Source organism: Brassica napus, chromosome C3 (assembly GCF_020379485.1).
Source record: "Brassica napus cultivar Da-Ae chromosome C3, Da-Ae, whole genome shotgun sequence".
Taxonomy (NCBI): Eukaryota; Viridiplantae; Streptophyta; class Magnoliopsida; order Brassicales; family Brassicaceae; genus Brassica; species Brassica napus.
In genome coordinates this window covers 36,794,990-36,809,513 of record NC_063446.1, presented here as the reverse complement: position 1 = coordinate 36,809,513, position 14,524 = coordinate 36,794,990, and the positions used below count along the sequence as shown (strand labels likewise).

At 37.9% G+C, this 14,524-nt stretch overlaps 2 protein-coding genes across 2 annotated transcripts; one reads left to right on the top strand and one right to left on the bottom strand.

Moving 5' to 3' along the window:
• Nucleotides 1-3,601: 3,601 nt before the first annotated feature.
• Nucleotides 3,602-8,245, top strand: LOC125583749 (lysine-rich arabinogalactan protein 19-like). The gene is made up of 2 exons (XM_048751212.1): nucleotides 3,602-5,353; nucleotides 5,446-8,245. The coding sequence occupies exons 1-2, from the start codon at nucleotides 4,886-4,888 to the stop codon at nucleotides 5,539-5,541; spliced, it is 564 nt and encodes a 187-aa protein (XP_048607169.1). The 5' UTR covers nucleotides 3,602-4,885; the 3' UTR covers nucleotides 5,542-8,245.
• Nucleotides 8,246-9,942: 1,697 nt separating this feature from the next.
• Nucleotides 9,943-14,438, bottom strand: LOC125583745 (zinc finger BED domain-containing protein RICESLEEPER 2-like). The gene is made up of 2 exons (XM_048751205.1): nucleotides 13,556-14,438; nucleotides 9,943-12,942 (listed from the first exon to the last, which is right to left on the bottom strand). The coding sequence occupies exon 2, from the start codon at nucleotides 12,933-12,935 to the stop codon at nucleotides 11,310-11,312; it is 1,626 nt and encodes a 541-aa protein (XP_048607162.1). The 5' UTR covers nucleotides 12,936-12,942; nucleotides 13,556-14,438; the 3' UTR covers nucleotides 9,943-11,309.
• Nucleotides 14,439-14,524: the final 86 nt, after the last annotated feature.

Below are 14,524 nucleotides of genomic sequence, written 5' to 3'. Positions count from 1 at the left end.
TGTAGTTTAACCCATTTCCCCTCTACCAGCATCTTCAATGTCTGCAACTTCCAATTGACCCTCATTTCCCCCAAAGTCTCCAACCACTGGATGCCCAAAATGATATCCACATTATTGAGCTCTAATGGTAAGAAATCTGTTGTCATTGAGTGACTCTGCATCTCCAACTTAACCTTCCTACAAATACATCCTCCTTTCACGGCCTTTCCTGATCCCGTGATTACCCCAAAGCTCTCCGTCTCCTCTCGTTCCAACCCCAACTCTTCCATCAAACGGTAGTCGATGAAATTGTGGGTGGCTCCACTGTCGATGAGGATCAAGGCCTGTTTATTCCCCACCGCCCCACGTAGTTTGATGGTTCGCGGTGATGATATTCCCACGGCTGATTTGGCCGACAAGGCTGCACACTCTGCGAACTCCGGTGCTTCCTTGTCGTCAATGCCCTCACACCCCTCACCTTTTTCCTCCTCGTCTTCCTCCTGAACTACTAGCACCATCAGCTCTTTGTTGGGGCAGTCCCTTCTCGAGTGCGACTTCCCTCCACACTGGAAACATAACCCCTCTCCTCGATATCGTGCGTATTCAGCCGGCGAGAGTCGCCGGAATGGCGCTCTCCCTTTTCCTCCATTATTAGTGTTCTGAGCTTGAGTAATGGGTTTCTTCTCGTTCTGTGTGGTTTTCTCAAGGCCCGACACAGTTTTGGGCCGTTGGATGTTATTGGGCCCAGATCCATTCCCTCCTGTAGGCCCACCTTTCCTTTCCCGAGAGTCATCGGTGATAGGTTCGGAAACCCTCCCCGCGACCCTTTTCCACCCTGCGCCTCCGCCGTCTGTTCGCAGTAGCCCACCCATTCCTCTACCAACTTGGCCACACTCATCATCTTGCGCAGGTTCCTCGGTTCCATGAGTTTAACCCCAGCGCGGATCTGAGGCTTTAAGCCAATCATAAATGCTGTCTCTAACACCGCATCGGGAACCTCCGGTGCGTTCGTCGCTAAGGAGATGAAGTCTCGACAATACTCCCTCACCGTGCCCGTTTGCTTCAACGTCATCAGCCTCTCGCGCGCCGTCATCTCGTATGACGTTGAGAACTGCTCCAACACGCGAAACTTCATTTGCTCCCAACTTGTGAACGGATCTCGATCACGTTCCCAACGGTACCACATCAGGGCCTCACCGTCATAGCACATCCTCACCGTCCGTAACTTTCCTTCCTCCGAGAACTCACCCAACTCAAAGTACTGTTCGACACGAAGGACCCAACTCTCAGCGTTCTCTCCGTCGAAGAGCGGGATCTCGATCTTCCGTGTCTTGCGAGTGATCTCATCTAACCTCTCCTCCGGTTGTCGCCATGTGCGATCGAGATGGCCTGATAAGTGATTGCGTTCCTCACCGGCTCTTGACATCGTTTCCGATCGCAGCCCCGACCCCCCCCCCCCCCCGCGCGAAAGAGACCGCTCCGGTCTTCCTCGGTCTCAATCTGCTTGCCAGGACGTTGAACGGTTTGAGAGTTTTCATCCTCCTCTTGGCGTCGCAGCGACGCTTGAAACATCGCTACGACCTCTCGCTTCTGTGTCTCATCATCCTCATTCAAACGTTGCTCCAACCTCTCCAGCACCCCCATACGGCTTCGGATCTCAGACACCGTCTCCTTAAGATCCACCACTGTACTCTCCAACACTCCGATCTTACCCATCTCCCCCCTCAGACTCTCCACAGCGGTCTCGACATCAGGTTTCTTTGCTGGCGCCATAGTTTCCAGGAAAGAGAAGCTCTGATACCAAGTTGTTATGAGATATTTTGAGATATTGTATTGATCTGATCAAAACGAATACAGACTTGAGAGAAATTATCCCTAGGGTTCTCTTCCCACCCTTTACAATATTGATCAAACCTCTTGATACCCTTCCCTAACAACGTCTCCTCCTTATATCACAAAAGATGAAAGCGACCTAAAGGTGAAAAGCAACGTCACACACACCTCGTGTGATCGTTAGCCGTTAGACGTTATCTCCAGCTCACGATGACGGCGTTTATTCTCATTCCTCCATAAAGTAACCAATCACGAGGTAGCAGGAGACACGTCACTCCCTTCCGCATCTTCCTTCGCACGTTTGCCTCGCTTCCTGCTGTACGTGTGAATCAAAGGAGGCTGTATAGCATCATTACTAACAATTTTCCTCGTGCTGCCGACACGAATCCAATAAACCATAAGTACCAAAACATAACTGGTAGAGAAAGTGAAGTAAGGTAAGGAATGGACATACCTGGTGCACCACTGTGGACTTGTTGGCCAATTTGGCCTACGTTGTAATCTTCAGCATCCGGGGATGAAAAAAATAGTTTAGATCCCAATATGGCTAATCTTTAGTAAATTAATTTACATGGGGAAATCATGGAAATGATAAAACCCTATTCAAACTGCAACATTTTTCAGACAATTAGACGCAAAAGGAGACATTTTAAAAGACCTTGTTTTGAAAGGGTTGACGGTGTATTAGTGGATTATAATCAACATCACAATTTTAAAATACTAGTCATTTTAAAAACAGGTTTATGGACAGGTAATGAAATCAGAAGTGATCGAACTCAGCTTGGTGAAGTGGCAGTTGCTTCTAGCAACACAAAAAAAAAACTAAGTCTATGTGTGGCAATGGTACTTTGTATCAAGGTTTTCTGCAAGTAGAAAAAGTGTGGCTATTAGAAAGTAGAAATAGAACGCATACCTTTGCAGGAATAGTCCAATTGGAGCTCCAAAATCCGATATCTTGGCAGATAATATTTCATCAAAGAGAATGTTGTCAAGCTTGACCTCGCCGTGAACTATTGGGCCAGGAGCAAAGAAATTGAGGTATGATAGAGTTTGGGCGATCATGATTAGGGAGCAGAAACCGATCAAGAAGAGCAAGAATCCAGTGATGTTTACTATTTTACACAATTTATAATTGGAGCAGGATTTAGTTAAATATGAGAGAGCGTCCATGGATATGCGAAGAAACCACGTAAGAACATGCTATAAATCGAAAATATATCTCCACGCACGAATCTTGAAATGGTTCAGAACAATAGCAAAATCAGGCGTCAACACAAAATCTATCGACCTAGCAGCTAACGAATCCCTAATCTGAGAAAAAAACGGAGCGGGAGACATGAAGAAATGTACCGTGGAGATTATCGCCGTTGAAGCGCTTATCGTTCGCACTTGTTCCAATGGAGGCATGATCGATCGTAACAATGGAGGATTCTCTCTCTCGCCCTCAGAAATTTGAACGAAAATTGTTCGTTCGCCTCAGAGTTTGTTTCTTTCTCTCTTTCGCTCTAGTGTAAGTTGGTGGTAGGTGTGTGTGGACTGCGTTCTTCTTTTTGTCTCCACGTTGGTAAAAGCAGAATCTCTCGAAAGAGGAAAGAGATCCATTCCTCGCAGGTGATTCCGATGAGAAAGAAGAAGAAGTCGACTGGTCGAGAGTGGGTGACGTGGACAAAAATCAGGGAATTACCTGAGATAAAGCTGACATGTCAATTTTTTACTGGTTGATTTTTGAATCCGACTAGGACAACCTGAACATTCAGGATATTTGGCTTTTAGTTATTGTATGATTATTAGACTAATCTTGTCCTCTTTCTCGAATCTGAATTTCTCGGCGTCGATGGCGGTGAAGGAGATCGTTCACATTCCTTGCAACTGTAGATCGTGTTAGCCATTTCTCTAATGCTGATTTCTCCTCCTCTCTAGCGTTTTGTTTTTTCTTCTCTGTACAGAATTTTTCTCAAGAGACGCGTTTCTTCGGTCAGCGCCGTCGGAACTGACTCGGATCTCTGCCGGTGTCAAATTGGGCTCAAGGGGCTAATAGATTATGTGCTTAATGTCATTTAAATGTCTGGGCCTTTCATAATTTTGTTTTTGGACTATGTTATTATGATGACTAGGGATCTTCAACTTTTGCTTTTTGTTTCGATTTGGTTAGTCAGCATTATCCATCTCCTTTTTTAAATCGATTTTTATCATTTATTTATAAAAATTAGTCTATCAAACATGTTGGTTTTGCGTAAAACGAAAGTGATATAACGAAAGACCCCAAGCTCGAAGACGCATTCATCTGCCTTGACTATTGGTTTTGCATATAACAAAGTGAACGTGTGAATGGTAAAATTTGACAGTCTCTTCGTGTCACCGCACCACCTATTTAAATTCTATGTTCATGCATTTCTTGATTCTCTGAGAGGTTTGGGATGAAGCGTCTTCATAGTGAAAAGAAATTTGGTATCTTCTTCTGAAGGTTCCATTTCCAACGCTCTCCCACTTTTTAAACATTTCTCTATTGTGATCATTGATGGTGTTTGAGTGTTTTGTTCACCATTTTCATTCTTCTTCTAAGTTTTATACTCCTTTTGCTCTATTTTCTCTGCATGACTTAATACATCCGCTAAATATTGAAATAAAAATATTTCAAACATTTGTTTATACGAAAAATAAAATAAAATATTTTTCATTTAAAATTTTGCTTCCGTTGTTCTGAATTTTAGTACATAATCGCTAGGATGCTGAAGTAAGGGAATGAATGCTGAAGTAAGGGAATGACAACGTCATAGGCAAGACCATAGACTGAATCTTTTGCCAGCTTACAATCATGCACAATAAGTGAATTTTAGAAAACATGTTACCTGCCGGGACAGAATAGCCTAGTGGTAAAACACTAGAGTGAACTGGATCCCAAGGCACACGGGTTCGACTCCTCCGAGATTCCAGAGAGCGCCCAGTGAAAAAAAAAAAAAAAAAAAAGAAAACATGTTACCTACTATCAATAAGAAAGTTGACAATTAGTACATGCTGTAAATATCACCGCGAAATCCGAATCTATATTATAAAATGAGACTTTCGTTGACCCATGAAAGGAAAGAGCTATGCTACGCCTCCAACAACAGTTGTTCCACCCGTTTCAGCTACTCTGCCACCAGCATCTCTGACTACACCTCCACCAGCAGTTACACCAACCGTCTCACCACCACCAGCTCCAAAGGTTGCACCAGTTATCAGCCCAATAGCTCCGCCTCCACAACGACCACAAAGCCCGCGTGTGCCAGATCCAACCGTCTCACCACCGCTTGCACCAGCCTCTCCCCAACCGGCATCATCACCACCAGCAACTTCTCCACCACCAGCTTCACCGCCTCTAGCGCTTACACCAATAACTCTACCACCAGCACCAGCTCCTGCCAAGCACAAGAAAAAGCACAAACACAAGAGGCATCACCATGCCCCAGCTCCAGCACCAACTCCTCCAAGCCCTCCATCTCCTCCAGTTCTAACAGATTCCCAGGACATGTCTCCAGCACCATCACCATTTCAGAACGCGGTAACACTCTCTTACTAAACTACAATCTTTAAAAAGAAACGCACTCTCACCAAACTGAATTATATAACAATCTTTAATTTCTGGTTTTACAGAACGGAGGAAATGCCTTGAACCAGCTAGAAGGAAGAGTAGCAATGTGGCTCAGCACCGTACTGGGAACTCTCCTCCTGACGGCTATCACAGCCTAAAGTCTCTAGCTTTCTTCTCACTATATCACCTATGTATCAATTCCAAAAGCTACATTTTTCCCCATTGTATACCAAACACATTTGATTAAAAAATAATACATTTTTTCTTCTCTATTCTTTGCAGAAAATAAAATCATATCAAATTTGATCAGTACTTGAATCCTTGGAGGTTTCTTTGCGGAATTCATACTCAACAATGACCAAGATTTTCAACCAGCTTATGATGCTTAAGACATCCACCACACTGCCAAAACAAATTAAAAAAAATTCTTTTAAAGACTATCATATAACATGTCTCTTCAGGACAATTAAGCAAACCAAAGACTTGTGTACCTGGACAAAGACAAGGCCACGTTCATAAGCCAAACGGTTGATAAGCCGTTTAGTTCTTCTCTCTCCGCATGAGTTGCAACTGAACTCCACTTGCAAACTTCTTCTTCTTGGTAGTTTAATACCTGTCCTGCATGAAATTAACCAAAAAAAAATCATCAGCGAGAGAAAGAGAGAAAGACACAAAACACCAACATCAAAGAGCATACTACTCATTGAGTTAACCTCTGAGGATTCCTTTGATTCTTCTTCTTCTGGATCGGTGAGAGACCCTAAAACAGAAAACAACTGATTCCTTTGCTCGCATGGTCCCTCTTCTATCACATGAACAGTTCTTGACCTGGAGAAACAGCAAAAGTATGAGACTTTTGTTGACCCATGAAAGGAAAGAGCTAAGCTTTGAGACCTGTGTTGAAGAGCCGATGTAGGAAAGAGCTAAGCTCTGATTATCATCTTCTACGTGAGACAATAAAAAGATGATAATCAGAAACAATTAAATATAAAAAGAGCCAAATTAACAGATTCAAAAAAGAGTCTCTTCTGTTCGAGGAATGGGAAATAAAAAGCTTGAGAAAGCCATGGAGATGTGGTTTTCTTCCAGCTTGCGACAGCCATGGAGTTTCAGCATTAAAATTTCTCAAATTTTTTTTTCCTATACATGCTTCATTTTTTCTTTATTTTCACGACGAGACTTTGACAGTACTCAAAACAGAGTCACATATCTTGTAAATCAGGTTTCATCTTGAATTAATTTAACATTTATTCAAAAAGATAAAAGAGATAGCCAAATAATTGTTTAGATAATCGCTTAAGTATTTACCATGGAAGATTTAAGGAGATGATTTAGCCAGTGAAGGATCTTAATCTGAAAAGGGAGATGAAGAATTAACCAAACTTCTCAACATCAAAGACATTTCAAAAAAATCAAACAATAGTGAAAATCAACTCAGTCTTTTGATTAACAAACATCATTCAGAAAAATAAATCCCAATTGACAAATCTAGAGTGAATCCGTCAAAATCCAGAGATCAAGTAACTAAATTCAAGCACTCATGTGTATATCAGCACGTAACAGAAGCATGAACTCATTAAATCGACAAAGAGGAAACATATCTCATGATTACCTCTGGAAGAACCTTGCTCATCCATCACTTGTTGACACTACTTTGCAGGGAAGATACTCGATCGACTTCTATTTTTTCGAGACAATAAATTATTGGAGTTCGTAAGAAAACTGAACTCTAGTGGAAGAGGAAGCGCCCTCAAACGAAGGATCTCGAAGGAGACGGCAACCCTAATCAGCCAAAGGTGATGCATAGGAGGACGGTAGCGGGCCGGATCAAACGCATAACGCGACAATCTGATAACTTGACATTTTAAAAAAATAATAGAAGTGGGTCCCACATGCTTGTCTACGTGGATAGTTTAAGGAGTCTCGAAACGGTATCATTATAATATAGAAGATTATAGCCAATATTTTAATTTGGGGGTAGTAATGGTGAGAAACAAAAACTTTGTCAAAATGAACGAGCAAGAATTTGGTCACTTGATTCTTTTTTCCTTCGGATTATAAAATTTTCTTCTTGCTGACTGTCAGGTTTCTGAGAATGATAGTCAAGATCAGAGATGTCAAACAAGTTTACCCATCCTGTTACATCACATACCGCGGCGGTTTAGTCGTCGAGCGGGTCACAGCGGGCCTGTCCCGCACGGACTGCGATCTTCAAAATGTGGACCCAAACCCGTACCGCAGAATATATAGGCTTTCGCAGGCCGTCGCGCGGAACGCCTCTTTATCAAACCGCCTGCTACAACTTCTTTCATGAATGTTCAAGTAGAAGAGTTGTGTAAGAAAGTTGAGGAGAGCTCATTAAGCTTCAATAAATCCTTATCAAAACCAATGCCACAAAGCTCCGTTTGTGTTTGCGTTCTTGAGTTAAAAGCCTTCTTTTGTTATCAGCATAAGCTTTTGTTAAGTTTGAATCTGATTGAGTTGTTGTCTTTGTAATAATTTGACTCAAGTATCAAACCATCTCTCTTTTTAATTATTTGGATTGCAAAAAAAATCGTGAATCATTTTGCCAAATTATACAAGTAACGTGATATACAAATAACTTTTCTCCTAAACAACACTATTGTAACCAAATTTAATTTAAGAAAAACAAAACTTCACTGTACTGAAAACAAAACCAATCAACTTAAACAAGAAATATCACATTGTAATAAAGCAATTCATAGTTGTGTGTAATAAAAAGAGAAACCCAAATCAAAACACCACCAGAGCTCGAATCGTCATCGCTGGAGCTGGAGTCATCATCGCCGGAGCTCGAATCATCATTGCCGGAACTCCTTATGTTTTCTCGGGGGGGGGGGGGGGGGGGAAAGTCACAAGAATCACTTTCTTCTCACTCTCCTTCTCTTTTTTTTCAGGTAAAATAAGAAATGAAGAAAAAAATGCGGGTCAATGTAATCCCGCATGACCCGTTTCAGTCCATCCCGCATGACCCGTTTCGGTCCATCCCGCAGAAAGCCCAGTCCCTTATCCCTATTTTTTATTATAAAATAGACTCCTTACTAATCCCCTACATATTAATTGAGAAGCATTTGAAAAGATGTAACATCAATTTTGTATTAATTAAAAAAGACTTCTTGCTTATGTGGCACATCTAAATGCCTTCTAAATCTTTTTTCTAAGAATTCTAGAGCACCTAATATAAACTATAGTTTAATCTAACGTTGTCCCGTTTTTCCATAATTATATAACACTAGAGAACTTTATATTAAAATAAAATATAAGAAGTATGTATTCTTTCCTTAAATAAAAGCTACGGAATTACCTAATATGATTTACATATATATGGTAATTAATTAATGATTATGAATAATAAATATTTGATAACAATTTTTGCATCCTTTTTCATTTTTTTTTAATTTTATATTATTAAAAAAATTAAACAATCACATTAACCATATAATAAAAAAATAGATTTTTTCTTACATGTTATATTTTGAATTTTTTAAAATGACTTTAAATTACAAAAATGAGAAAACCTTATATGTTATATTTTTTTAAAACGACTTTAAAATACAAAAAATGAGGAAACCTTATATGTTATATTTTTCTTATATGTTGAATTTTTTCTTATATGTTATATTTTGAATTTTTTAAAACGACTTTAAATTACAAAAATGTAAGTTTTCCTAATATAAACTATAGTTTAATCTAACGTTGTCCCGTTTTTCCATAATTATATAACACTAGAGAACATTATATTAACCTAAAATATAAGAAGTATGTATTCTTTCCTTAAATAAAAGCTACAGAATTACCTAATATGATTTACATATATATGGCAATTAATGATTATAAATAATAAAGATTTCATAACAATTTTTGCATCCTTTTTCATTTTTGTTTAATTTTATATTATTAAAAAATTTAAAAAATCACATTAACCATATAATAAAAATTAGATTTTTTCTTATACGTTATATTTTGAATTTTTTAAAATGACTTTAAATTACCAAAATGAGGAAACCTTATATGTTATATTTTTTTAAAAAAAAACGACTTTAAAATAAAAAAATGAGGACACCTTATATGTTATATTTTTCTTATATGTTAGATTTTTTCTTATATGTTATATTTTGAATTTTTTAAAACGACTTTAAATTACAAAAATGTAAGTTTTCTTTAAGTATACGACTAAAAACATTAAAATGACATGTATCAATTCGATGGTTGATTTGAAAGCTTTCAAAACCATATGGAAGATAAAAGTCAAAATAATTCAACTGTGAAAACAATACTGTTCACTTTTTCAAGAATGTGTTCGATAGAAAAAATAAGGTTTTTATGTCATAATTTGTTTAATGTCTAATCCGATCAACCCATGATATATTAATTATAGTTTTGTTTCATAATTTTTAATAAAAATTGATCCGATCCATCGGAAAGAAATTATATAATAACAAGAAAAATATTGTATATGTATAAATAAAATGATCAAATATATAAAAGAAATTATCGATAATATATACAAATAAACTCACCATGCGCAAGGCGGAAGTCTTATCCCAGTACTATTTATGCTAAAAGAAAGTTGGGGCCCTGAGCCCACACCCCATTGCCATGTCTCTTAAACCAGCCCTGGTTGAACTTGTATTGATGTAGTAGTAGTCAACTTTAATGTGTTTTGTCTAGGGATGTTAAAATGGGTAAACCCACCCCATTTAGAACCCACCCCATTTAGACCCATTTAGTTTTAAGGTCTATTAGGGCTCCCCATTTAAACCCACAAATTTTACCTTGACCCATTAAGACCCATTTAGACTCATTTAACTCTTTTTTTAATTTGTTTCATACCTTTCTTGTTTTAATTATATTGTAAATCAAATTTTATGGTACAAAAATTTATATTCTTAAATAATATTGTAATTTTTAATGGTCACTACTTAATTTAATTTAAATAAAATAAAATAATAAAAACAATTTGAAAACATGTATAATAATAAAAAAATCTTCAATTGTGAAAGAAATGTTTGAAACTTTTGATATTAATTGAACCCAAATGTGGGAACATATTAAAACCAAGGATCAAGAGAGAGTCGTGAAACTGTGAGACACCAAACAAGAATAATGGAGTTGCTTACTTGCTAGTTGCTACATACGACTGATGCCAGCAAATATATAATCAAATAACTAGAATCTCAAAGTGGCATTACAATAACAAACTTAATAACTTAAACAAGTTCAATAACTACCAAAACAAAGGCACCAAATTGTTCTCGTTATGTTTCCAAACATAATAAAAGAAAGTCTCAAACATGTTTCATGGTGGTACACTTGAGCCTTCTGATCTTGAACTTCCAACTCCAGAAGCACTTGTAGTCTTCCCAACATCATCTTCCTTGCACATATCATCAACATCTTCTGTAGTACCTACAAGTCAACAGGTGAATTAGCATAAAACACATTATACAATAGTTTTAATAAATTATGAAATTTACCTTCATATTCTGCAAATTCACGCAGCCAGTTACGGCTACAAAGCAAAGCTTGAACATTCTTGGGAAGCAAACGGTTTCTGTAGGGAGTTAAGACTCGACCACCAATGCTAAATGCTGATTCTGAAGCAACTGTAGTGATTGGGATACTAAGAATATCACGTGCCATAGTAGCTAAATCACCAAATCTAGACTGGTTCTCTCTCCAATAGCTTAAAACATCCAAATCAGGAAATGACTTTCTATCTAGCCTTTTCTCCTCCAAATACACATCTAAATGTGTTTTTGTGTTTCCCATATCACTTCCAAGGCTTCTTTCTAGTTCAAAGAGATCCTAATATTAAATTGAAAGTTAGAAGCAACTAGATCATGTAAATGAGTTCAATCAAGCAACCAAACGGCCGGGTAAATGAAAAATATGAGTGATGATGCTAAGAACTTACATTGTCTAAATCATCTTCAAGAGGAGATTCAGTAACTAGATCCTGTGGATTTGGAACAGATGAAGCACCTGAAGAACTGCCTCGGGTCCCATCCTGATACTCCTTATAAAGATCAATCAAGTTAGTCCTAAGTACTTCAGGTTTTAAGCTAGAAGTAGCAGGATCCACTCTCTCATAAGCTTTCTCAAGCACATCCAACTTCATTCTTGGATCTAATATTGCTCCCATAGCCAAAATGATGCTGTATTCTTCCCAGTACTTAGTAAACTTAACTTGCATATCTTTAGCCATTTGCCTCAGATCATAATCATCACAACTCGCAAAATTTTTCAGCAGTAGCTCAATCCTCCAAACTTGAGTGAAGTACACACAAGATGTGGGATACTTAGATCCTGAAAAATGAGTAGTAATGATACTGAAAGGTTTCAGCAACTCACTTATTTTTTCTCCACGATTCCACTCATCTTCAGAAGGTAATGAATGGTAGTTTCTGTCAACAACATCCAAGTTTTCAAATGCTTTCCTGAACTTCAATGCCCTAACTAGCATTTCATACGTAGAATTCCACCTAGTAGGAACATCCAGTGATAAACCAGCTCCACTTCCACTCCTCACTCCCTCTACACACGCTGCAAACACTTGAATTCTTGTCTGAGATGCCTTCACGTATCTAACACTTTCCCTGACGTTATACAGGAGATCCTTTGCTAATTCTAAGCCTTCTTTTACTATCAAATTCAGAATGTGAGCACAACATCTTATATGCAAAAATTTGCCATCACGTAACAAGCCAGAACCACTAATCATCTGAAGCTTTTCCTTGAGGTTTCTCTGCATACTATCATTGTTAGTAGCATTGTCCAAGGTAATAGAGAACACCTTCTTATCTAAACCCCATTCCATCATACACTCGAAAATCTTATTAGCGATTTCTTCTCCTGTGTGTGGCGGTTTAAAATCACAAAAAGCCAGAATCTTACTATGCAAGTTCCAACCATCATCAATGAAGTGCGCAGTAAGACATATATATCCTAAGTTATGAGGACGAGATGTCCAGAGATCAGAAGTGAAGCAAACCCGACCAAGGTGGCTAGCAAACACTTTTTTCAGCTTTTCTTTTTCTATTTCATACTTCCTAAAAACATCAGCAGCAGCGGTCTGTCTACAAATAGGCTGAAACTCTGGATTTAAATACTTGTCTCGTTCTCGGACCTTCTCATATTCTACATATCTAAAAGGGAGATGATATATGATTACCTCACTAATTAGACCACGATCTATCTTTTGATCATATGCAGGTTTAGCTTCCTTCAAAGGCTTCTTTGAACAAGTATCCAAGTGGCGTTGAAGATGATGAGTCCCAAAGTTGTGATTCGTTTCACTACGTGTCACTAACTTCGTACCGCAATGCAAACACTTGGCCCTTTCTTTGCCATCTTCTTCTACTCCCACAGACACAAAGTCTTCCCAAACGAGCGATGTTTTACGTCTCTTGCGTGGAGCTTGAGTTGATTCCCCTACTTGAGTTTCACTTTGTTGTGCTTGTGGTTGTGTATCTTCTAAATTTATCTCAGCTAGAGCATCTTCTTCATTCATGTCTATTAACTGATCCATGATGTAACTAAAGAACAAAAATAGATTTTCTTAGTCAATCTAGATTCTAGCACAATCTAAAATAACTCATGTATCCACGTACTGGAAAAAGACACATCAAACATCAATCAAACAGGCGAAGAGTAATGATCAAGATGTCAATATCTCAGCCTCTCAGGTTTATACATGAGTCATGAATTCACACAATGTTTCGTAGAGAAAAGCAACAAGAATAGATATTTTTAATCAATCTAGATTCTAGCACAATCACAAACAAAAAAACATAAGGAAATCACAATCACGTCACAAATATATAATCAAATAATATCAATGGAACAAAGCAAATCACAATCACGACACGGACTTTCCAATAAAAACGCTTTTTACCCCCGAGATTACAGATTCACCAATCACCACTTCACAATCCAAAAGCAGATAATACAATTAAAGAAACACGAATCGAGATACGCAAACCTAATCATTCAGAGACCTGGAAAAAGGAAAACTTGTGCAAAACTGAAACAGTCACATACGAGTACGAACAAACGTATGAACTATGTTCAAGCGATCGTCTTAGCTACATCATGAAAGCTGATACGAGAGATACAGAGAGAGGGGTGGGAATAAACTTCCGTCGTTACCTTTTTTTTTGTCCTTCTCCGACCGATGATGATTCTCCGCCGTCCACTAAAATAAACGATACCCAGAAGATATAAATATGGAAGTTGATAGGAAGAGAGATCAAACATTCGATGCTTGTAGAGATTGAGATTCGGCGGAGAGAAAGAGTAGACAGATTTTTTTTTTTTTTTTATATAATTAGAAAATCTGTCCAACAACGTTTTTGATTAAAGAAAAAAAACTTAAATGGGTTAGTAGGATCCCCATTTATTTTAGCTAAACCCCATATAATAAGTGGGTCTTAATCGGATAACCCATTAAAAACCCAGTACCCTAATTGGGTCTAAATGGACTTTTGTTTATTTTTAATACCCATTAAAAACCCGCTAAAGAAACCCGTTATAACATCTCTAGTTTTGTCTTTTGACGAAAAACAGAGTTAGGTGCAATGTACATGACTGGTTGATTATCAGGTCATCACAATGGAGTATTGAAGTGTAATTGGTTGGGATGAAGTGATTTCGAAATCTTCAAGAAGTCCCTTCAGCCAAACCAGTTATTCTCAAAAGTGTTGATTTATGTGTAGCCTCTGAGTACGATAAAGAATAGTAGGTATAGCAAAATTTAAATAGTAAACATAAATTATTTAACTCCAACTACCTTTTAAGAATCACTGAAGCGATTAGGACACTTTGAGAAAAAAAATATTTTACAAATCTGGAAAGTATCTACATATGTCAATTGCGACTTTGCATTATGAATTGTGAATATAAAATACAGACATTTGAGTTATAATAATCAACTAATCATAATTCATAAAGGCATCATCAAACACCAAGTTGTATTTTTGGAGTAATGACATCATTTAAAAGTTTACTTTATGTGGAAAAAAAAAAAAAGAATACAAAACACCACACAATCCTCCGGGTATCCATCCAATCCAATCTACTTTGGGAAAAAGAAAAAGGACTAGTGGGAATCTTGTGACT

What these genes read in the sequence shown, in the direction of transcription:
- LOC125583745 (XM_048751205.1), bottom strand. Translation starts at nt 12,935, where the DNA reads ATGGATCAGTTAATAGACATGAATGAAGAAGATGCTCTAGCTGAGATA.
- LOC125583749 (XM_048751212.1), top strand. Translation starts at nt 4,886, where the DNA reads ATGAAAGGAAAGAGCTATGCTACGCCTCCAACAACAGTTGTTCCACCC. An exon ending in CATCACCATTTCAGAACGCG is followed by an intron (nt 5,354 to 5,445) that starts GTAACACTCTCT and finishes CTGGTTTTACAG; the next exon opens with AACGGAGGAAATGCCTTGAA.